Source organism: Cherax quadricarinatus, chromosome 71, assembly GCF_038502225.1.
Source record: "Cherax quadricarinatus isolate ZL_2023a chromosome 71, ASM3850222v1, whole genome shotgun sequence".
Taxonomy (NCBI): Eukaryota; Metazoa; Arthropoda; class Malacostraca; order Decapoda; family Parastacidae; genus Cherax; species Cherax quadricarinatus.
In genome coordinates this window covers 9,000,835-9,027,188 of record NC_091362.1, presented here as the reverse complement: position 1 = coordinate 9,027,188, position 26,354 = coordinate 9,000,835, and the positions used below count along the sequence as shown (strand labels likewise).

Sequence of the window (26,354 nt, the reverse complement as noted above, 5' to 3'; positions counted from 1 at the left end):
TGCTGGACCAGGCTTGTAGCCTGTCCAGGTCTCTTTGTAGTCCTGTCTGATCCTCGTCCGATTTGATTCTTCTCATTAACGTCACATCATCTGCAAACAAGGACACTTCTGAGTCTATCCCTTCCGTTATGTCATTCACATATACCAGAAACAGCACAGGTCCTAGGACCGACCCCTGTGGAACCCCGCTTGTCACAGGCGCCCACTCTGACACCTCGTCACGTACCATGACTCGTTGTTGCCTCCCTGTCAGGTATTCTCTGATCCATTGCAGTGCCTTTCCTGTTATATGTGCCTGGTCCTCTAGCTTTTGCAGTAACCTCTTGTGAGGAACTGTGTCGAAGGCCTTCTTGCAGTCCAAAAAAATGCAGTCGATCCACCCCTCTCTCTCTTGTCTTACTTCTGTCACCTTGTCATAAAACTCCAGAAGGTTTGTGACACAGGATTTCCTTCCCTAAAACCGTACTGGTTGTCAATTATACACTTGTTTCTTTCCAGGTGATCCACCACTCTCCTCCTGATGATCTTCTCTATGACTTTGCATACTATACACGTTAGTGATACAGGTCTGTAGTTTAGTGCCTCATGTCTGTCTCCCTTTTTAAAAATTGGGACTACATTCGCCATCTTCCATACCTCAGGGAGTTACCCAGTTTCAATGGATGTGTTGAAGATCTTTGTTAATGGCACACACAGCATCTCTGCTTCCTCTCTAAGGACCCACGGAGAGATGTTGTCTGGTCCCATCGTCTTTGAGGTGTCAAGTTCGCATAGCAGCTTCTTCACCTCCTCCTTGGTTATAAAACAAACATTTATAAACAGGGAGTCTCAATGACCCCCTTCTTCAGCCGGCATCTTAGCCTGCAGGCAAAACACTGCAAGAGTACCCTCACAAAACTTAACCAGGCCTCTCGTCATACTAGAACTTTACAGATATATCAGGAGAGTAATTGCATAAATATTAAAGCAATCTATGGCATAAACTTACCCAAAATCACTTCTTCCCCATACTTACACAAACACCAAACCATGACGTCTTGTTCCAGCAGCCGCTCCCCTTCCCCATACTGCCTCAAAAACACACCTCACCTGCTCCTGTCCAGGCTACTCTTCAGGACTAATAAGTGTCCAGTTTCAGAACAAATCCCGTAAACTGCCAATATATATGGGGCGCTTTTTATACACATATTTTCTTCAATTCCCTGTGTCATACCCCCTTCCCTAGACCACCGGTCTCACTCAGCTAGCTGTAACCACTCGGCTGCAGCTAGTCAAGGAAAAAACGGGAAATTAACTTAAGGTCTGAGGAAACACAAAATTCACCTAAAAGAGAAAAACTGCATCAGGCACTGTCTTGGTGCAATTTTCTTTTACATATAAAAATAAAATGAACATTTATCGCCTTAAATTTTATCCTTACAATGAGCACTGCTAATCCACAGATCTGTGAAACTCGTTTAACATAAAAGTGATCAGTCATGCTTTATAGCTGTACTCTTAAACTTAAACTAGGAAGATGCACCATCGTAACTCAGTGTTGGCCAAACACCTACATTGATATATTTTACTCTTCATGACACAAAACGAAAGACAGCTGACTAGGTTACCTCTGTACACATACATAATATAGAAAGTATACACAGTAATCATATACAAGTAAACTTATCTTCATCAATACAAAAATTATAAGTTGAGAAAGTCTCTCTTTAAACAGCATTAGTGTCCATTATCACACATCTCTGCTTTAAAAAATGAAATAGGCACTTCATAAAAAATATATAAATAAAGTCTCCAGAAACAGTGTAAAAAATTATTGTACATATTACCACAAATAGAAAATACATCATCAACCACGTATCTCACAGTTATATACAGTAAGCAAAACTAGCTATGCAAAACACACCTCTAGGAGAAATTAGGCAGCATGGGAGGGAAAATTACCAGACTGCAAAACTGGGTAGTTAGTCACATATAAATTTTGTCGGTGAGACTGTGACCTTGAAGAAGCACTGGAGTCATCACTATTGACCCCTCAAAAAGATGGGCCTCCCAGGCCTTCACCTACATTGTCATTCCAGGGAACCCTGGAGTCACTCCAAACTGGTGATTACCCCCAAAAAACAGGTGAATCCTGGAGAAACACAACACACAGGATCACTATTCATGACCCAAAAGTGGTGAAGCATCACTGCCAACACCTTGTCACAACCTTTGGTCCAACAGTCAATGCATCAACATAACACAGGTGAGGCATCATCGCCAACACCTTAAAATGTTAGCATACCTTATCTAGGCATGTACTAACGTGACTACTACCAAAAACACGCGCACATTCTTGGGACAATTGATAATCCCCCCCACTAGCTCACCGAGCTTCAGTCCACTAGATGGTCGGAAATGCCATCTACTTACCCACTGCAAAACCAGAGCAGACGAATGTTCTACACTACATTAAGTACAGTACACATGAAAAATTACATGAGCAACCACATTATCTGTCCCCGTCACATAATCAGTCACCAAAGTATCTGTTCCCGTCACATAATCAGTCACCAAAGTATCTGTTCCCGTCACATAATCAGTCACCAAAGTATCTGTCCCCGTCACATAATCAGTCACCAAAGTATCTGTCCCCGTCACATAATCAGTCACCAAAGTATCTGTCCCCGTCACATAATCAGTCACCAAAGTATCTGTTCCCGTCACATAATCAGTCACCAAAGTATCTGTTCCCGTCACATAATCAGTCACCAAAGTGAGCATTTGAGTGTGATTCCTCGGTAAGTGAAGTAAATGTAAGACTGTGATCACTATACAGAAAAAAATGCACATTCAACACAAAAGCAAGTGCCTCCTTTTCTGTTGTGGCATAATTTCTCCGGCGACTTTTAAGTTTTGCCTAAATATTGTTTATTGGCAATAATTGTCCCGTGACTTTTTGCAACAACACAGAACTAACACCACTTTGCAAACACGCTGTGTAAAGCAATTTCACATAAACTGTACATTTAAAGTTACATAAAATTTTTAAATACTTGTAGAGTACAGTATCAAACATAGATATATAACTAGCACACTGGATCATGGAAGTCAAATAACCCTGGCACATGCTCACAACTTTGCGGCAGTCAGAAAACATGCTGAGAGTGTCATCTAGTGCGAAACCCTTGAAGGACAATGTCTACTGACTCCCTGAGTATAATAAAATTATCGTGAAAAAAATTTACCTCTTCCTCCATACACCATATCTTTTCCCAGAACATCTTTGTTTCATCCTTCATACACCACATCTTTTCCCAAAACAAATTTACACTACATCTTTTCCCCAAACACATTTTCGAAGTTCCATAAAGGCTGAGCCAACTGACCAAGCCCTTTCTTAGCAAAAACAAACGTACACTTTTCAAAGTCTTGTACCTTACCTTTCAGTATATTTGTCATTTCAGATTGCTAATCCAGCTTCAGACCATTTAACCTTCTAATGTTCACATTGCACTCACTCTTTTTCTGATAGGGTGTGTAGATTTTATTTTCATCAGAGACCTCATCCACCAGCAGGTATCATTGACTTCTTGTTAAAACATTTCCAGTACCAACACCTCCTCTCTAGCCTCCAGATCATGGTCTCACGTCATCCTGGTCAGACTAGCAGGCCGGTTCACTGGTGCCACCCACCTCATCTTAGCCAAATGGTCTCTGAAACTGAGAAAAAACTCCAAGAGGGAAGCATCACCATCCTCACCTAGCCCATGACTTAATGATTCCAGAGTGCTTCCTTGCACGACAGTTAAAAGGAGGGAAACACCCTCATCCCAGTCCTCCTGGTACTGGGTACAACAAACATGCATCGTCCTGAGAGATTGGTATATTTATTCTTTATTTGCTCAAAACTATACGAAAATATCCTCCATTGAGAATCTTACGAAAATATCCTCCATTGAGAATCTGTAAAAAATTCAGAACCTTATTCTCAAATGGCTGTGACATGACTGTTTGGTTACATACTTTCTTAAAAAGAGTTTTCCTCACTAAATAATATCTGTAAAATAAAGATTTGTTAAATTTGGGAACCACTTCCTCTGTAACAGCAACTGAATAGCCTTCAGGGTGTCATCACATCCCTGGACCTCAACCAGCTGCCTCAGAGTCAGGGTATTCACTCCCATGCCAGCACCGAGACCCTTCCCTTCCCCCTCCCCAAAACCGGGTTTCGACTGGGCCGGTTCATCACTGCCCAGTCTCCTGCAGGTCAGACTCAATGAACAGGTTATCTAGGCCTAAACTTTCACCACAATCAGTAGAAAGATCAAGGGAAGACACAGAAGCTCTTCCCTTGTTCACCTGTTTAGTCATAGTACACAATGAAAAATTATCAGTTACAGTAGCTTGAGATTTTATCCTACATCTTTGTTAATCAGGGTCCAAACATTCCTCACTCTTGAGGAGACCAGTCACATTGTTGCCTAGTAGAAGGTCAACACCTGCAAAAGGTAAATCTTCTGTAATACCTACAGGTAGGTACCCACACTGGTAAACAGACTCCACCCACAATTTGAGCAAAAGAACTCATTTCCTTTTCTAGATGTTTTAATTATTAAGGGGAATCATGATTTCAAATTTCAAATTTCCAGATAATCAACAAATAACTGTTCCTATGTACACTATTATTCTTCACATCAAGATAAAGTTAAACTGTCTGTATTCTCATCAAAGTTTTTGAGAGCTTTACGTATTTGCAGCACAGAATTCATGGAGAAAGAAACTTCGAAAATTTATGAAATAGCTAATGATCTAAAATACCCAAGAAACTAGAAATAGTTTCTACAATTCAAAAAAGGGACAACCAATCTTATTCGGCTAAAAAATATGTTGGTTCTTCCTTACCATGAAAACTTGGTTGATATGCCTTTTCTTCTTAATAACTTTAGTATCAAAGTTGTATTTAAAAATCCGATACTGTTGAAAAACTTTTGATAAAACACTCTCCAAGAAATACTGACGGTTGTGTCTTCAAGACTCCTTGTAAAATATGTGACAAAGTTTACTACGGTCAAACTCGTAAAAGTTACGAACAAAGATTTATTAAAACAACATAAATATAGCATAAAGAAGTGGACAAATTTCTAATGCTCTGTTTATGTGAGAGATTTTAACCATCCAATTGATTTTCAAAAGGTTGAGAAAGTTGTATCTAGCAAGTCCATGGTCGAGAGGAATATAATAGAATCAAGTTTAATAAAAAAGTACTTTTGAAAATAATATGAATATTGCTTTTGGGTTATATAAATTGGATTCATTTATAATCAGTAAAATTTGGGAAGAATTTAAGATACATTAGACAGTTTAATTCTTGATGCTTTGGTGGAATATAAGCTATGTTCTACTTACATATCATAAAATGTTAGGTGTTGTAAGGTAACTGAGGGGTAGTTTCCTTCCTTGATTTTTTATTTTTACAGTTCCTTGATAATGTGAGAAATCACGACAACGCTTGGAATTCTACTGTTTTTCACAGTGGTGGTTCTGCTTATATTTACATATTATTAATATGCAAAACAACCACCAGAGGAGTAGAATTCTACTCCCCACGAGGTTGTTTTGCGTCCTGTATGGCTTGGTTTGTCATATTTGTATAATATTATTAATATACTGGCTGTGCTCTACCAAGGTAGGGTGACCCGAAAAAAGAAGAAACTCTTTCATCATCATTCACTCCATCACTGTCTTCCCAGAGGTGCGCCTACACTACAGTTATAAAACTGCAACATCAACACTTCTGCTTCCGAGTGCAGGCACTAACTATATTTCCCACATCCAGGACTTAAATCCGGCTTTCCGGTTACTTTGCACACACTCCAACAGTACGTCAAATCATAGAAACCATTTGTCTCCATTCATTCCTATCTAAGAAGCTCAAGCAGGCTTGCTGGAAGTCCAAGCCGACCCCTACCACGCCTTCCTTCAACTACAGCTTTATATAGTCTCCACGTCATTATATTTCGTTTCATCCTCTCTAAATGTCTGAACCACCTCAACAACCCCTCCTCAGCACTCTAGATGATACATTTAGTAAACCTGCACCTCCTCCTAATTTCCAAACTATGAACTCTCTCCATTATATTCACACTGCACATTATCCTCAGACATAACATCAGTACCATAATAAAATATTTTTTCCACAGTTAGGTGAAAGGATGCAGGTTGATGATTTAAACTATCATATAATACTAGCAAACAATGACTATCCAGAGAGAGCGAGAGCTATGAGCTAGCTACCTGACTCCCTCTCTTATCCGAGACATTATCAGTAACACCTAAACCATAAATAAGAGACAATACTAACAAGATATTTTAATTATCTTACTGTAATATAGTGTATCACAGTACTGAAAAGATAGTTACATTAAGATGTGCTCTCAATAAACTATATATATATAAAAAAAAAGAATTCTAAATAAGAATTACTTTAATATTAACTGGGAATTATATCTCTAAGTAACAGTTTTTATGATTTCATGCACTGTAACATTATCCTTAACAGCTAACTATGTACTGCCTTCCGTGTACAGCTGAGTCGTCCTCTGGCAGAGGGTTATGGAATGACCGAGACGACTGCCGCCATCTCTTCTAACAGGTCCTCCACCATCTATCATGTTAACTCTGTTGGTCAAGTGGTACCCTATGTACAAGTCAAGGTAATCAAATTAGTCCACACGTTATTATAATAATATTTTAATTATATATATTTATGTTCTTAACAATTCGCAAACAGGCGAAATTATTTACAAGCATTGTCTCTACGTTCACAGCAGGAGTCGAACCTACTAACTCTGTATCATAGTCCACAGTACTTTACCACTGAGCTAGACCCAAGATAAGTATGGGCGCTTAGCCGAAGCTAAGCGATGTTACCCCATACCCCCGGGCACCATACCCCCGGGCACCAAACTCGTTTTGAAAGTTATTTCATCGAATCCTGCCACATGCAGTGGACAACGAAAGAGATATGGCAGGATTCGATGAAATAACTTTCAAAACGAGCTTGGTGCCCGGGGGTATGGGGTAACATCGCTTAACTTCGGCTAAGCACCCAAACTTATCTTGTATCTAGCTCAGTGGTAAAGTACTGTGGACTCTGATACAGAGTTAGCAGGTTCGAGTCCTGCTGTAGTCGTAGAGACAATGTTATATATATATATATATATATATATATATATATATATATATATATATATATATATATATTTGTGCGTGCAAGACAAACCACGGGGGGTAGAAGTCTTTAGCTCAAGTACTTTCACACTGTGCAGTGTTGCAAAGGCAACAACAGGAGAAGTAGGGTAAGTTTTCAGAGTGTGGTAGTGAGAGTGGTAGTGTGGCACCAGCCAGTCTGTCTTGAGAGGCAAGCGGGATGCCATCCACACACGAGTCCTCCCCCACACACCCCACCTCATATGGAGTCGGTGGAGTAGGCTTCACAGTTTGCAGATAGCATGAGGGAAAAAATACTAGAAGATAGTCAATAACCAGCCCTAAGCTTCTAACCGCTGGAAACAGGTCATGTGAAGTAAAAAGTTACATTACAAAAGCGGATCATTACATACCTTCATTTACAACCTTCTAACTAATGAAATAGAGGAAAAAATCCTCCATTTTCAACCGGTGTGTCATTCGTGTGAATTCTCTTATTCAGGCCATTCTAAAAACTAATGCCATTCCTATCATTATTATCAACTATCATCCACTAATATTATTATTATCATCATCATTATAATATTACCAACAATCTAATTCATTAAACCACTAAAACATTTGCAATCGCCATGTTGCAACCACCTATGTGTACCTTGTGTACCTTGTACCACAGTACCTAGATGGCTTAGGACCTTATTAGGTCACTCTACATTTCTGTTGGGCTATCGTAGGATGATCGTGGCCCGGTGGCCTGGTGGCTAAAGCTCCCGCTTCACACACGGAGGGCCCGGGTTCGATTCCCGGTGGGTGGAAACGTTTCGACACGTTTCTTTACACCTGTTGTCCTGTTCACCTAGCAGCAAATATGTACCTGGGTGTTAGTCGACTGGTGTGGGTCGCATCCTGGGGGACAAGATTAAGGACCCCAATGACGCACTGACTTTCTTGGGTTATCCTGGGTGGCTAAACCCTCCGGTGTTAAAAATCCGAACGAAATCTTATCTTATCTTATCGCACATATGCCCCCATACCTAAGTGAGCCCACACACCTACTTCCTTACTTCAAATGTTATATCGCTCAGGTTGCAGCCTGTATTGCAGCACACTTCCTAGAGCACCTGTCGCATTACGATACCTGTATACAGCAGCAGCTGAGTAAGTTATAGCGACGGTAGACCTAACGTATTAAAATATTGACGTTCTCAACATAACAAGATTGTCGTGGGGGTTCGGAAGGAGATATGATGGTTGAAGATAAACACACTTGTGGATGGTAACGCTATATATTGTCAGACTGTGGTAAGGGAAGGGCCCAGCCTGCCTGTAGATGCCTGGTATGTCTAAACGTGGACTGAGAGCGAGGTAGCGCGTCCCACTCACTCATGCCGCATCCCATGACGTCATACAGTCACTAGGCCTAATAGGGATCTTCTATATAAACACATGGATGGTACTATGATACTCAGCTAAGCTATACAATACATGTAAGGGGAGATCAGCAATTATGCTGACAGCTCGGTCATGTTACGTATGTCGTCTCGACATACACTACTATGCTATAGGCTGAACAGGCAGGTGGTTCTGGGCTGATTCTATACAATAACAAAGACATATATAACTTAGAACTAATGGATGGTATCATAATGGATGTTAACATAATGAGTTTTAATGTAATGCATTACAAATTATAAAAACAAATCATGGTATAATATAGGATGGAATGGATTGATCGATCTGTATTCATGCACTCTACGGATTCTGAGGAAGAATAAATATATATACAAGGTGAAATTAACAGGAAAGGCAAATCTGGTGCACACAGATCATTACTGTTAAATTCTCAGAATACGGAGGGAACGTGAGCACGAAAGAAAAAGAAAATTCTGAAAAACTGATCAGTTAATAACAAAACACACAGTTGACAATTTCATTCATCTCGGACATCTAATTATACAGACTATGTACATTTAAACCCAATTCTGCAAGTGTAAGATTTACATATGCAGAATGGTTATCATCTCTGGGAGGATCGAATTCCTCTGCAATGGCTAACACATGCCTTGACTGAGGGAGATCTGAATGAGTATCTACAAAAGATACTTGTGGGTTTCTCATTACTTGTCGAGTACGCAAAGAATAGTGACAGTCGGGTTGATTATCTGGCTGAGTATTTGAGGTAGAGGGTACAGAGTCAAGAGGATTGTCAGCAACTGTCACATTAGTCTGGGTAGCAATATCATCAACATCGCATACTAACTTCATATGATCTAAATGCGATTCTTTGTACTTACCAGTACTAATTTCTCTAACCTTATACTTATTGCCAGTGATATGTTCAACAACTCGATAAGGGCCAACAAACTTTTGATCGAGCTTAGGCATTGCGGATGTTTTGTTGAAATTTGTCAGCATTGCTCTCGAACCTACTTTAACTTTTGACGGCTTAGCATGGCTATTAGTTACTCTAGTAAATTCTGCTGTTGATTTATGAAGTGTTTCACGGATTCTTCTAAAAACACTTTGAGCTATGCTGGTACGAGTTGCTATGAAATCATCAGGGTTGTAATTGGGTTTCAGAGTGGAATATGACAACTCATAGGGTAAACGCTTGTCTACACCATACAGTGCATAATGTGGAGTATCACCTATGGAAGCATTGTAAGCAGAATTTATGGCACATTGAACGTCTGGTATAACTTCATCCCAAGTTTCACTATTGGGGTTGATAGTGGCTCTAAAGACATCAAGTACTTTCTTATTGGTTCGTTCAGCTAACCCATTGCTGGCAGGATGATGAGGAACAATGGTGGATTTAGAGATCTTGTACAAGGTACACAAATTTTCAAGAATCTCATTATAGAATTCACCTCCATTATCTGTTACTAAGGACTTAGGGATGGTATGCCTGCAGATAATGCATTCTTTAAAGGCTTTAGCTACTGTCTCTGCAGTCTTATCTGCAATAGGAACTATCTCACAATATCTGGTGAAATGGTCTACCATAACACACAGATGTTTGTTGCCTTGGAGGGAACCTTTAAAATTGGTTAACAAATCAAGGGCAACTCTTTCCCATGCTTCGCTACTGGTTGGATACACCTGGATTGGATTAGGACCATTGACATTTCCTTTATTCTGCATGCAAACACTACATTTCTTAACATATTCTGAAATGTCAGTTGCCATACGTGGCCAAAAGTATTTCATTCTGGCTTGTTTCACAGAACGATCCATTCAAGGGTGTGCAACACCTGGTGCATCGTGAACTAGCTGTAGAGCTACGTTCACTAGTGACTGTGGAATTACTAACTGGTATACTCTTCTGCTTGGAGTATCCAACTCGGCACTAATGGGTGCTGGTGGCTTCACAGTCAGAATAAGATCTTCCTGGAGCAGGAATCGAATCTTACCAGACCACAAAGGATCTGTTCTTTGGGCATTCTTTACATCCTCAGCAGTAAATGGATGGTCTGCGGTTACTATACTAACGTGTTGCGATAAAGCATCTGCGACTACATTTGACTTACCAGGTAGATGTTCAAAAGTGGGATTTAACTCTTGGATAGTCAAGGTCCATCTGGCTAACCTTCCAGTAGGTTGTTTGTTCTGGAATAAAGGTGTCAGAGGTGCATGGTCTGTCAAGACATGAACAGGGTACTGGTAAATAATGTCTCGGAAGTGCTTTAAAGACCATACCATCGCTAAAGCTTCTTGCTCCATTACTGTATAATTACGTTCAGCCTTCATAAGGACTCTACTAGCAAATGCAACTGTGTTGTACTTGCCATCAGTCTTCTGAGCTAGTACGGCACCTATGCCAATTGAACTAGCATCAGTTGTCAGATAGAAGGGCTTAGAAAAATCTGGGGATTTCAAAATGGGAGCAGACGTTAGCTTTTCTTATAGTGTCTGGAATGCTCTTTCTTGACGGAAGGTCCAAACAAAAGGAGCATCTTTCTTAAGTAATTCAGTTAGAGGAGCTGCTATTGAAGAAAAATTAGCAATGAAAGATCTATAGAAACCTGCTAGACCCACAAAGGATCTTACAGCATCAGCAGTTTTGGGGGATGGAAAATTTAGTACTGCCGTTACTTTACTTTGATCAGTCGTAACCCCTCTAGAAGTGACTACGTGACCAAGAAACTTAATTTCTGATCTGAAAAATTGACATTTAGACAGTTTGATCTTTAAATTAGCTTCTTCAAGCTTACCAAGTACTATATCAAGTCTTTTCAGATGTGTAGCCACGTCTTCGGACATGACGATTACGTCATCTAAGTACACCATAAGTGCTTTACCTATGAGACCTCTAAAGATATTGGTCATGAGTCTAGAGAATGTGATAGGAGAGGATCGTAATCCAAAAGCCATTCGAAGGAAGTGATAATGACCTGTGGGAGTGGAGAATGTGGTTAACTCTTGGCTGTCCTCATGAAGAGGGACTTGCCAAAACCCTTGTAACAAGTCCAGGGTCGACAAAACTTTGTTATCTCCGATGTTACGTAAAAGATCACCCAGTACAGGAAGTGGGAAGTGATCTGGAATAGTTTTCGCATTTAACTTCCTAAAGTCAATCACCGGGCACCAAGTACCATCCTTCTTAGGCACTAGGATTAAGGGTGCATTCCAGTGCGAATTGCTAAGTGCAATAACTCCATCATCGAGCATTTGATTGATCAACTCTTCTGCGACAGCAACTTGGGAATGAGGCATTCTGTACGCAGGTATATAGATAGGTCTATTACCAGGTTCAAGTGGAATACGATAGGACAATAAGTTCGTTATACCCATCTTCTCACCTGGTAAGGCAATGGCTTTACGATGTTTGTTCAACAGAGTCAACAAACACTTGACTTCATCTTGGAAGTCAGTGAGAGCAAAGTCTTTCTCCTCATCTGGTGGAATGGATTGATCCAGTGGAGTGAATGAGGTCTCACCTGTTGAAATAGCACTGACCCACTGGTCAGGTGGCACGTCATCCTGTACTTGAACAGGGTAAAGATAGTGAACCAGGTCAACGAGATTGATATTTGCTCTGAGACAAACACTGTGACCCGACGTGTGAGCAAAGAATAAATGGATCTTACTGTATCCTACAACATGTAAAGAAGGTTCAACAAATAAACCCCTTACTTTGCAGGAATCACTATCAACTAGGACGTTATCACCATCTGGAACACTAGGAACAACAACAGACACTCTAGTGAGAGCACTAGCCGCAACAGAGACGTCTTTCTGCAGACGGCATGTGACATCAGCAAGAGATGGCATTACTAGTTTCAAGTAATTGTTTTCCGACAAGGCGTCCCCTGTGGAGAAACTACTACTTGGACTAGCAGACATTGCAGGGATAGGCTGAGCACTCAAAAGAATTAACACAAGAATGTTCAACACACAGCGAAAAATAAAATAAAGTGACAAATGAATGAAATCAAAAATAGCAAGAATACACAAATGCTGGGAGAAAAAATATAACAAACAGCACTGAGTTGTGACGCAGAATATAAGGTAATAAATTACTGAATTACTTCACTGCAATACTGTGAACACAAGATAATTGTGAAGTGTAAACACAAATTCTATACTGCTTATATATTGCACACAACAAGGAAAAACACTAAAGTACTTACTTCAAGTATATTTAAAAATAAGAAACACAACACAACAAACATAAAAGGACGAAAATTAACACTGAAGAAAGAAGATAAAAAAAATATTGCAAACAGTATATAATAAACACTGAGTCTAACCAAGAGTTACTGAATGTCACTAAGAAATCACTGGAAACACAAAAATGTCTCAACACTCGCAAATGTCTCTATGAAAAATATTATTCATTAACACTGTAGTGACTTGGTGTAAAATGAGGTAGATGGTGAAGGATGGTGGTGGTTTACTTGTGGCTGGCTGCGTTCGCTGATACTTTCCACACGTGATCGAAGAATTTGCGCTTAAATCGATGATGGACCCACACAGGAGGCTTTTTACGATGGTGCTACTGACGAAGGAATTCTCTGGCTCTTGACCCCCTATGTGGTCCTTAAAAATATGGCACTAGAAGCCGTAATGAGGGTACAAAAACAGTGGTAGTGGTTGAGGTGGGTAGGTGAGGCAGCGGTGGTGAGACACCGTGTGCTGACTGGGCCTATTGGATGAATGGCGTAAGCCACACTGGGGAACACCCGCACTAGGCATGAAGATATTCTAAGCCAGGCTGGCTTTAAAACAAACCCACAAAATACCACAACACCACAGGGATGATAAAAGCACTCAGAATGGCTAGAACTTGAAGCACAAAGCGATGAAGAAGACTGTACCCACGTGGCTTGCTTGAGTACTGGGTTAAGACACTTGGGTTAGTTGCTGGCTGGCTTGGCTTAACCCTTCACACAGACTGGCTTGATAACTTCTAATGATGAGCACAGCAGGGGTGGTAAGCTGGCTTGGCAGGCAAGGCTGGATGGTGTAAGGCTTGGGCTGACTGGGCTTGTTCTGACTCACCCACCACAGACTGGCTTGCTGGCTTGACTTACTTTGCAAACTCAGGTCAACCCCTTGGGAGTGATGCAAATAACCAGAATAAACACTAATAGGCAGAGACCGACCAGTGAATAATGCAGAGGCTAGTAGACGCTTGCTCGGGTAGTGGCTAGGGGTAGGTCAGCCTACTGACCACACAAAATGTCCGTCGTCGGCTGCGAGAATTTATCTCCATGCATCGGCATAATGATCAATTTTACGCCCACACCGCTGGCACCAATTTGTCGTGGGGGTTCGGAAGGAGATATGATGGTAGAAAATAAACACACTTGTGGATGGTAATGCTATATATTGTCAGACTGTGGTAAGGGAAGGGCCCAGCCTGCCTGTAGATGCCTGGTATGTCTAAGCATGGACTGAGAGTGAGGTAGCGCGTCCCACTCACTCATGCCATATCCCGTGACATCATACAGTCACTAGGCCTAATAGGGATCTTCTATATATACACATGGATGGTACTATGATACTCAGCTAAGCTATACAACACATGTAAGGGGAGATCAGCAATTATGCTGACAAGATGTCATATCGACATACATAACATGCGCAACGGGCGTACCATGATGTTCAATTTCCAGACTCTGGTTGAACATAACAGAAACATGACGAAACCCCCTGCCATAAGAAGCAATCCTGCGCTTCTTGTATAACATTGTTTTATAAGGTTGTGCACAGTTGACTCCACTAAAATCTATCAAGTTTGTACAGTCCATAATTTGAGTTATATATGTAATTCCTATCATGTTTCAAGAGGGATATATATATATATATATATATATATATATATATAGATATATATATATATATATATATATATATATATATATATCTGTGCTGCCACATTGGCAGACACCTACTTGCCATACTCCATAGCTGAAGGGGGTGGAGCTGCCAGCCACAGGGAGACCCAAAGTTCCTCAAAGAGCTGGGTGAAAAGCTCATCATAGAAACCAAGGACCACAGGGCGACCACCTTCCTCTTTCAGAGACTCAGTGTCACGATCCAGAGAGGAAATGCCTACAACATTCTGGGCACGATGCCCACAGCCGGGAAGCTGGACGAAGTATTCGAGATGTAGCACTGAGTTGTTATCTAGGATGTTTTACTTTCTATTGTATTTTTGTCTTTAAATAATATATATATATATATATATATATATATATATATATATATATATATATATATATATATATATATATATATATATATATATATATATATATATATATAACATTGATTTTAAGGAATATTAAACAAATTTATATTAACCTATGAAGTATATAGCAGAATTTATATGGGCTCACAATTTTGTTTTAGATACTAATTTTCACATTATTAAACACAATTTTATATTATAGCATTTATTACATTGGCGGCATGTCTTAACACAATTTTATATTATAGCATTTATTACATTGGTGGTATGTCTTAACTTCTCCCAACAGAAAGGCGACATGAATATTGGCTAATATTTCGCTACCTTACTTATAGTGTTGGACCTCTGTCGAGGAACAAAATACTTGGGCCTTGTTTGACATCATCAAAATTCCAAAATCTTCTTCAATGGTCAAATTCACCTTCTCCAACATTGATTTGGCTATCAAGGCATTTTCTGATGACCTAGCCTGCAGATGTTCCTGGTGTCTACTCTATTTCTTGCTCCTCCTGTCCTCTTCAACACTTTGGAGAAACTGGTTGATCTCTTTCTGACAGACTTAGAGAGCCGACACTAACAATGCTCTTTTCTGTCACGTCAGAAATCACAGCCATCCTATTGACTGGTCTTCTGGTAAAACTGTCTTTCCTACTTCCAACTTTAACAGTCGCTGTCTGGTTGAATCCTCCCTAATACACAACTTTCCTTGTATGAATCTTAGTCCTGGCTTCGTCTCTGTAGATGCCTTCCTCTCCCACTACATTGTAAAATGCTCCAAACTTCAGAACACTTGTTACCTAACCTGATTCCTCCTTTTTTTCTTCTCCCTCTTCCCTTTTCCTTTTTCCTTTTTCTCCTTTGGATTGTCTTTCTTCTGCCCTGTGTATTTGTTCCTTCTTTATTTACTTATTTATTTGTTTCCCCCCTTTGTGTTCTTGCTCTTACCCTCTGTGGGCACCAGGTCCCTTGCAGTGTTCCTCTTTCTTAGTATTTGATTGACCCCTCCTACTCTTACTACCTCCCCACTACTACTTCCTTCCCCCTTCACTACTACCACTACTACTACTACTACTACTACTACTACCACCTCTTGCCTATATATACCCATCCTGCTCTCCTTCTCGTTAGTGTGACTTTGTAAATAGTCCAAGTCGGACCGAAACGTCGTCGTAAACTCCTCTCTTCTATGTGCGGGTTATTTGTGTATCGTTCCAGTCACGGTATTGTGCCTTTTTTGTTATTTAAAAGCCTCGTAAATGGATCAGATACCGACAACACTGAAATTGTGAAATGTCGTCACAGCTCCCAATAAACCAATGCCTCTCAACTGACCAATCACCATGAAGCAGCCGCCCTTCCCCTTCTACACCATCCCGCCTTCCTGCCAACCTCCAGCCACCACTCACCATCAAGATTAAGACACCCACCGATCAAGATTCAGCCAGCCCGTAACGTTCTGGTGTGTTCTCGTGCTTTCTACATGTGCTGCCAAGAAGAAGCATTCTCTAGTTAACGCATTGTTAATACAGAACATTGGCCAATTAGCCCCTACACAGCCTAATCCAATATTTTTTTTTCATGCATCAGTGTTAGAAAGTGGTATTCTGAAGTTATTTGTACAGCATATAAAAAATATATTGCATTGTATTGTATTGTGCATATAAGTATACCACATTAATCTTGACATACGATTAATAAATTGGCACATACATAGATAAGTATGATGTAAGTTTGAAATCAATCAGAAGAGGCGTTTTCAAGATGTAGCACAGGAACCATGGAGGAAAACGAAATTCCAAAATCCCTCTCGAGGCTTCCTGCAGTAATTACCATCAACGAATAAGCTTCCCCATCGATGTTCATACATTCAGTGGGACCCAGGAATCAGCACCTGAATATCTTCGTTGTTAGACAGTCGCTCTGATCCTACGATTCGACTAACCCAAGAATCGATCCTAGAGATGTTAGATGAGGATCTGAATTCGGGTATGTGTGTGTTTAAAGGTCCATGCTCGATTAAGGCAGGAAGGTGAACTGATCTTATATGCACTACACAAGGTATAGGGATAGGGTACTAAACAGGTCACTGCAGCAACCTCCATGTTACAATTAACGTTGATCACAGATTGTGGATGTGGAGAGCGGGGAGATGTTAGGCGAGCATCAGGAAGGTGAGATATGTGTGAAGGGACCCAACGTGATGTTGGGCTACGCTAACGACCCCGTGGCTACAGCCGCTACCATAGACCCTCAGGGCTGGCTACACACAGGTGACATCGGCTACTACAACCAAGATAACTTTATCTTCCTCACAGACAGGATGAAAGACCTTATCAAGGTTAAAGGCTTCCAGGTGAGACCAAATACTCTCGTTACTAAACATGCAGGATCATCGTTGCACATATGTATCCCTGAACACTGAAGCAACTGTGATTGTAATTTGCATCAGTATTAACTATTAGAAACCTGTCAAAAGCTGAGGTAATGTTTGTTTAACGAGTATTCTACAATGACATTATTTACCATTTTCAGCTGCTACATCTTATTTCAAAAAGTTATATAAATATTAAAATCCATTTCGGATACGTTGTCACTGAAGATGATATTCATATAAAAACATCATTACTGGTATATAATTTTTGACAACTTCTTCTAATTTCTTAATAGTTCTTGTACTGACCTAACTTGTACTGAGTGTTGGGTAAGAGAACACAAATGCAACTAATGTGACATTTTATTGTGGCAACGTTTCGCTCTCCAGGAGCTTTATAAACGGCTTGATAAAGCTTATTGGTAATTTTCCCAACTTTAATACTCTCTTGTACTTACTGTATATTATTTCCTTTCAATAAGAATCTTTCCTCCGTAAACTATGTGTGTCGTACAAGGCGACTAAAATTCCATGAGTAAGGGGCAACTAAACCCTCCTGAATAAATTACTAAAATTTAAGAGAACATTTTTAGGTTGTGATGTTTGAAGGTGCATGGATGTAGAACAGACGATAAGAAAGAGTTGGCTGTGAATGTTATGAATTAAAAGAAGTTGGATGTCTTTGCTCTAAACTAAATTAAGCCGAAGAGGGTAGATGTTCATTGGGACGAAATAAATGAAATTAGGTCTGATGTATCTGAGAGAGCTGGAGGTAAGGAAGGAGTAGCGGTTTTACTCAATGATCAGTTATGAAAGGAAAATATATAAATGCACAAATTCAAACATTATAGATTAAAATAAGGGTAGGATGTGAAAAATCGATTATAATTTGTGTTTATTCACCCGGAAAAGAAAGAAATTAAGAGGAAAGAGATTCTGGGAGATGGTAAGAGAGTGTTTAGGGAGTTTTGAACTAAGTGAGAAAATAACTGTGGCAGGGGATTTAAATATTAAAGTGGGAGAATCTGTTGTAGAGGGAGTAGTGGGGAAAATAATAATTGGGGGGAGAGACTTAATTGAACTTTGCATAGAAAAAGTTTGTTAATAAGTAATATGTATTTTAAGAATAAGAAGATAAATAAGTGTATGAGATATGATATAGAGTATAATGACAGTAGTTTGTTGGAGTTTGTAATGGTAAATAAAAGGCTGATGGGTAGACCTCTGAATGTGCATGTTTTTAAAAGAACAAGAGATATATCAAATAATTACTATTTAGTTGTAGCTACTGTGAGTGTAAGAGGTAAATGAGGTACAATGAGAATGTCATAAGTGAATATAAGAGGCGTGAAAGTTTATAAATTAAAGGAGGAAGAAGTTATGGTAATATAAGGAACTGTTGCCGGAACGATGGGCTTGCGAGAGTATAAATAATGAGGAGGTTGAAGAGGTATGAAGTTGATGTAAGAATGCATTGTTAGAATGTTCAGCAGAAATTTATGGATATAGAAGGGTGGTTACAGGAGGGAAAGAGAGAAAAAATAGCATATGAGAGATTGTTACGAAGCAGAAGTAATATAAGAAGGGTGGAGTTTAATGAGAGTAAAAGAGTAGTTAAGAGAAACGAGGGAGAGTGAGAGGTGAGCAAATTAGAAAGTAGATAAGATTCTGTCATCAAATTTTACTGAAAATAAGAACAAGTTTTGGAGTGGGATTAATAAGTTAAGAAAGCTTAGAAAAGTAACGGATTTAATAGTTAAAAACAAGAGAAAAATTATTAAATCAGGAGGTGGAGGCATTGGGAAAATGAAAGGAATAGTTTGAGGATTTGTTAAATTTGCGGTAAAAGGGAGGCAGTGATTTCAGTCATAGGGCAGGGAGTTATAACATCGTATAGGAGTGAGAAAGAGCCACATGTGAGTGTAGGGAAGGTGTGAGAGGAAGTGGGCAGAATGAAAGGGTTAAAGCTGCTGGGATTGATGGAATCAGTTCAGAAATGGTCAAAGCAAGTGGGAATATAGTTTTAAAAGCTCCTGGACATCCACTCGATGGACACTGTGCCGACGGACACTTCACTGAAGGACATTTGACCAAACGGACATTTAACCGATGGTCATTTTCACCGAATGAACATATGGCCGAACTGGCATTCATCACCTAACGTAACCTAACCTAATTATCTATTCGGACTATTGTCCGTTCAGCCAAATGGCTGTCGGCGCCATGTCCGTTCGGCCAATTGTCATTCGGTCAAATGTCTGTCGGCCAGCTGTCTATCGGTCATCTGTTTGGCCACGGTTTTAGAGTGGATGGTGCATTTGTTCAGCAATTGTATGAAAGGGTAAGATACCTAGGGATTGGCAGAGAGCATATATAGCTCCTTTGTATCAAGGAAAAGAGAAGAAAAGAGAGTGTGAGGTTTATGGAGGAGTAAACCTATTGATTATGAGGTAAAGTTTATGGCAGACTAATTACTAAAAGAAGACAGAGCAGGATCACAAAGGAACTTGGGGATTTTGTAAGGAAAAGAGTGGGGTAGATAGGGAAGTAATGTGGCAAATGCTGCAAGTGTATGGAATAGGTGATAGGTAACTCAAAGCGGTTAAGAGTCTTTTGAGGATAGTGAGTCTAAAGTTAGGGTGTGTAGGAGAGAGAAAGATTATTTTCCAGTAAAAGTAAGCCTTAAACAGGATGTGTGATGTCACCATGTTTTTTTTTAGGATAATTATATTGGAGTTGTAAAAGAAGTGAATGCTAGAGTGATGGGGATAAGTAGTGGATTACAATCTAAATAATCTAATACAAGGAGGGAGTTGCCGCAGTTGTTCTTTTGCTGATGACACTGTGCTTTTGGGAAACTGTAAAGTGAAGTTGCAAAGGTTGAAGGACGAATTTGGAAGGATATTATGGTAAAGAAGGAAATTAAAAGTGAACACAGGAAAGAGCAAGTTGATGGAGGTAACAAAAAATAAGTAAAGGAAGATTGGATATCAGATTGGAAAGACGGGCTATGGAGGAAGTGAGTATGTTCAGATATTTGGAAGTGAATTTTCACCGGATGGGTCTATGAAATACCAGGTGACCCATCAAAATGACGAGGGAAAAAAGGTGGGTGATGTTTTGATGCAGCTGTGGGGACAAAGAATGTTATCAATAGAGGTAAAAAGGTGAATGTGTGAAAGTATACCAGTACCAACACTTTTATGTGGGTGAGAAACATGGGATGTCGAATGTGGGTGAGAAACATGGGATGTCGAATGTGGGTGAGAAACATGGGTTGTCGAATTTTGCAGCAATGAAGAGGCTAGAAGCAGTGAAGATGTCGTGTCTGAGGGTAATGTGTCACGTAAATATTATGCAGAGAATTTATAGTTTAAAAATTAAGAGGTGCAGAGTTGCTAAAAGTATTATCCAGAGGGCTGAATGGGGGTTGTTTAGGTGGTTTGGACATTTAGAGAGGGTGGAGCAAAATAGAGTCACTTGGATGTTATATTAATCCATAGTGGAAAGAAGGAAGGGTAGGGATCGCCCTAGGTAAGGTTGGAGGGAAGGGGTAAAGGTTTTGTATGCATGGAACTTGAACATCTGAAAAACGTGTGTGAGGGTGTTAGATAGGGGTGAGAGGAGGCGAGTGGTTTTTATGACTTGACGTGCTGTTGGAATGTGAGCAAGGTAACTTTTATGAAGGGATTCAGTGAAACCGGTTAGCCAGACTTGAGTCCTGGAGGTAAAAAGTACACTGCCTGCACTATGAAAGAATGGGGGGATATGTGCGCCTCAGGCAAGACAGTGATAGAGTGAATAATTGTGAAAGATTTTTTTTTTAGAACGACAGTGCCTCGTTGGGAGACTGCCGGTGTGCTACAAAAATTTTTTTGATTTGGTAAACAAATGTCAGGACCTTGTAGGTATGTTTATAAAAATAAACATTTGCTTTTCGCAATCATCTTTATTGATTCTCAACACTTATTTTAGAGATGCACAAGACCATAATTACCGAGGTTATACACACCCAGATGTAATTCTCTGAGGTACGCACCTATGATAGTTGACAGGTGAAGTCCAGTCTTCATAGCATGAGTCACCGATAGGCTTTCAACCCAATAATTATTCATTCTCGTTTACCACCGTCCTTTAATGTGATTTTTACTGTCCTTTTTAAATTATTATCTCAGTGATCATTCAGTTCATTGTTCTTCTTCTGAGCTATTTTGTTTAGTTAATGCTATAGTTGGTGTTTAAATAAGTTAACTTGCTGTCTCGTGTTAAAAATTAACCTTTCCTCTGGCTATGGTAAAGATCTTGGAACTTTAGTAAACATGAACCAAAGGTCGTGCATTTCGTTATTTACGAAATCTCATTGAAATTGTATTAGTCATTATTTTCTGTTTGATTTAATAAATGTATATTTCTTTTATCTGCTTATAATTTTCTGGTAATAATGCAGAGTAGCGCGAAGCGTACATCTACATTACAAGAATACAGTACCACAAGCATGGTAAAAATAGAGGACGAGGAATTGGAGGATGAGGTGAAGTCATTTAAAATACCAAACAGAACACGATGGTACAAATATGATATCTTACTCTAACTCGAAAACGGAACTGACTATAGACTCATGATAATACCTGCTTTCTAAGGTGTAGGAAATATTTTTGAGAATCATAAATGCAAACAAGAAAACTAACTTTCTTCAGTTTCCCATTTAAAATTAATTAGTCAGTGAACTATTGTCAAGTGACATTGAGCGTTATATTGAGAAGTACGAGGTTTTCTCTGTTATTGTGTACGGTGCAGGTATCTCCCACTGAGCTGGAGAACGTCATCATGAAGTGTGAGGACGTAGCTGACGTGGCAGTTGTGGGTGTACCTCATGAGAGGATGGGTGAAGCACCGCTAGCGTTTGTAGTGCCCAAACCTGGTTCCAAGCTACAACCACACCAGCTGATGCAGTTTGTTGCTGGTAAGCTCTATACAACTCTTATTACAAACCACATTTCTAGGCAGTGTTTTTCCTATCAGGTTCAAATACGTATGTCAAGAATCACTAGAATTTAATTAACCAGTCGAAATAAAAACGCTAAAATTTTAAATCCACCTTCGTTAATGTTTTATATATGTTAAAGGAGATCGTGATAAACTTAGCGAATTTGCACCTACATAGTTTAGTAACAGTTAAATTCATCTAAGTAAGATACACCGGTATTTTTTTGGTTTGAAACCGGTTGGAAAACGTGTTTTCAAGTTATCGTTCGGAAACTTCCTCATGATTTGCACTGATAAAATTGGTGCCTTCCTCTACGTGAGACACACCGGTGATGTAAGTTTGTACAGGAAATATTGGAGAAGTTTGGAGGAAGTTAAAACATTCGGACAAAAATGACAATGAGAGGCGCAAGAAATGGCATCTCACAGAGATCACTGATAGAACTGTTGTTGTTCCTTAAGGGAAGAAGTCTTATCTCTCACTGTTTTCTGGTTATACAAACCTAATGGAAATAATATCAGGAGAGGACAGGGATAAGAGGTGCAGATGTGGTCCAACAAGTGTCTTCTGGAGTTCGTTTCAGACGAACTGTAGGTGAGGTTAGATCAGACTGAGTGCAGAATGGGAGGAGAGAAGTGGCACAATCCAGTAATAGAAAATAACCTTGGAGTGAATACAACACAAAGCATATTACTGGAAATTCACGCTAACTATATAACACCAGCGACATATACAGGACTAGCAAACCGTAAAATAATATTCAGGAGACCGAATAAAGATTCCTCAGAGCACTGTAGTTGACATATGCTAGACCTGTCACTGAGTACATTTCGTGGGTCTAGTGTACCGCCCTCACCTGACCCAGCACTTGAAAAAGCTTGAAAAATCCAAATAATTGCAACCAGACAAGTTCCAAAACTGAGAGAAATCCATTATGAAGAAAGGTTGAAGGAAATGACCCTAACAGCCTTGGCAGAGAGGAATGGGGGAGACATGACGCACGTCGTCATTAGTTTCAGTCTCGTATGTGCGGATTATTTGTGCTAAGGCCCCATAGAGGGCATAATGCATCATGTCTTTTTTAACAGGGTTATTTTTATTATTAACACATCAGCCGTTTCCCACCAAGGCAGGGTGGCCCGCAAAAGAAAAACTTTCATTATTCATTCCATCACTGTCTTGCCGGAAGCGTGCTTACACTACAGTTATAAAACTGCAACATTAACACCCCTCCTTCAGAGTGCTAGCACTGTACTTCCCATCTCCAGGATTTAAAGTCCGGCCTGCTGGTTTCCCTGAATCCCTTCATAAATGTTACTTTGCTCACACTCCAACAGCACGTCAAGTCCTAAAAACTATTTGTCTCCATTCGTTATGTAACACGCTCACGCATACTTGCTTTAATTCCAAGCCCCTCGCACACAAAACCTCCTTGACCCCCTCCCTCCAACCTTTCCAAGGCTGACCCCTACCCCACCTTCCTTCCACTACAGTTTTATACATTCTCAGGAGGAGCCGGATCCTACACTTCGAATAGCTTATTATTTATCAATAACTTAGAACTTAGGTTTATTAAGCCTAATTTATAATCATAAATAGCCTGATAACACTGTAGAATGATTTTATTACAGTATGTATACATTTACATTCATTAAGCATTTTCCAAAATTCTACGGGTGGTAATCAACCAGCTTGTGTCTTCTTCCCCCTCGAGGCTACAGCCGTGTTCTCCAAGCTTACTCTACTGAAGACTTCCAAAAATATTAAGCTTGTCCTTATAAATTACATGTCCAGGAAGTAGGGTTATACAGTATAAATAAACCAGCTTGTATGTTACAGATCGTGTGTCCCAGTACAAGCAGCTAGCAGGCGGGGTGAAGATGGTTGAGTCTATACCCAGGAACTCTTCAGGAAAGTTACTGAGGAAGCAACTTAAGAACTTACTGATCCCGGCTGCTAAACTGTAAGATTTTTGAAGACACTAACAGATGGTGGAGGGCCATGATCATTCCTGAAGAAGATGTTAAATAAATGAAAGTATATCTCCAGCATCCGTCACTGAACTATTATACTAAGATATTATGTAGGTGTAGTTATATGCGGAGGTAATGTGGCATTAATAGTAGCAACCCTCAAGAAAGAGCATACACACGTAAGTTATTATGCTATTCATGAGGCAGCTCTAAACCCGAAGGGTAATTTAATGACTAGGGAAAGGAAGGTAATTAGGTTTGATCCAAAGTGAGAGAAGAGAGAGCACTTCAATAGCATCAAGACCTCTTTCTCTTTCTCTCTTAGAGACACTACGTAGGAGATTCCAGTACTGAATAGCAGTACGTAGGTGACCATGTTCACGTGTCATCATTACAATCTCATGTTACAACTCATTCAACTTTCATTACTGTTTGAAGTTTTCATCAATTATTCTGTTGTATCACAACACTGAATGACAAGTTTATTAATTTTGTGAGCGTAATAATTCTTCCGTAACATTTACATTTCACTGATGTTGATAAAATGGAGAAAATGTGACCATAAAATTATACTTTAGGCCGTTAAAGAATTTCATCATATTTTAGCATCGGTTCTCTGAACCATTCATCTATATTTTAGCATTATAACTAAATGATTATCATTGTTCAATTAATTTGAGTAACCAAACTTTCTACAACTGTTGGTACGTTGTCAGATTTGATCCTAAGATGGGAAGATCAGCTTTAGTAGACTGAATTATGTCATTCACTTGTATTAAGGAACCATTCTTGAAGGACTCGTTAATGTAAGATTCATGGCCAAACATCCTCAGTTCTACTGAACATCAGAATATAAGATAAACTGTTAATGGTATGACACGAACTAGGCAGGGACGACACATTGAACAGGCACGACAAACTAGGCACGGTCGATAAACTGGACAAGTAAGACACACTGAGGAAGGACGACAGGAACGACACACTGGGCAGGAGAGAATACGTGATCTGGATGCCCATGACTCCCTATATATCCTCACAAGGTGTCTAACTCTGCCAAGAATCACTTACTTTTTGAGGTGTGACCCTCTTAACACTCAGTGAATATGACGCACTCCTGAGATCTATCTTTACGATGACACTAACAAAATCTGTTATTGGAAGATTACCAATGGAAACGTGTAACTCTTCCAGTACGGCTGCTGGGAGGCACAGGAATGCTCAGAGCAACGCGGGTAGCATTACCTGTGTCAAGAAATACCCCTGCAAATTAGGGATTAAGGTATTTTAGATTCCGAGAGACTGCAACAAGTGGCCGCCAACACTGCCATCTAGTGGGCAGTTGTAAATATGCGGATTTCTACGGGTCTGAGGTTTTAGTTTCTAATCTCAGTAATATTATCCTTACTCGGTTATGTTTGGAGTTGGGGTAATCACTAACCTTCACTCTTCTGAGCAGGTAAGGTGATCTACCAGGTTTTGGGGTTTAACCTGGTTACCGGTAATGACATGGAAGTAGTTACCAGTCTTATCATTCTATAATGGTATACTTTGTTAACTGTCACGTAACTAGTGTTTTATTATTATTATTATTATTATTATTATTATTATTAGCAGTCTCTTGCTGCCGGCGGGGTCACCCTGCAGCAGACTCTGACAAATTGGGAGCTAGATCCACAGCTACAGGACTTAAAGTGGGAAATAGGCGATTACACGTCTCTCCCTCACATCTAAAGTGTGCAACCACCAATCAAGGTAGGAGATTCTCTAACTATAGAAGATCATGAATACCTCAGTTGACTCAAGAATTAAAAACATCTAAATACCTGGACGAAGACATCTATGCTGGAATGTATTCTCTTTCCTTATTACAAGCTTTAAGTTTGATTCCTAAATAATATGTGTAAAAAAATAACTTTTTTTTATAAATAATGAAAAAAAAAAACTTTTACTGACAGGAGAATAACTTTTGAGAAAATCACCAAAATAAAATTTATAACCACGAAACATCAGTATTGGTTCTCCAACAATGTTGGCATGTGTATCTGGAGGGAATATGAAGTACAAACTTGACCAAGGATTTAAGCAGAAAGCAGTCCACCAGCCGTGAAAGTCAGAGCAAAGCACAGCTGCATC

The 26,354-nt window shown here is 39.7% G+C and overlaps 1 protein-coding gene across 1 annotated transcript in view; it reads left to right on the top strand.

The window, feature by feature from the left end:
* The window catches only part of LOC128700275 (uncharacterized), a 146,532-nt gene extending 120,315 nt beyond the window's left edge, over positions 1-26,217 (top strand). Inside the window, exons 8-11 of the mRNA XM_070100017.1 lie at positions 6,570-6,695; positions 17,016-17,243; positions 22,059-22,224; positions 24,088-26,217. Of these exons, the coding sequence (XP_069956118.1) occupies positions 6,570-6,695; positions 17,016-17,243; positions 22,059-22,224; positions 24,088-24,215 (648 nt within the window). The 3' untranslated portion in view covers positions 24,216-26,217. The remainder of the gene's footprint in view (positions 1-6,569; positions 6,696-17,015; positions 17,244-22,058; positions 22,225-24,087) is intronic.
* Positions 26,218-26,354: the final 137 nt, after the last annotated feature.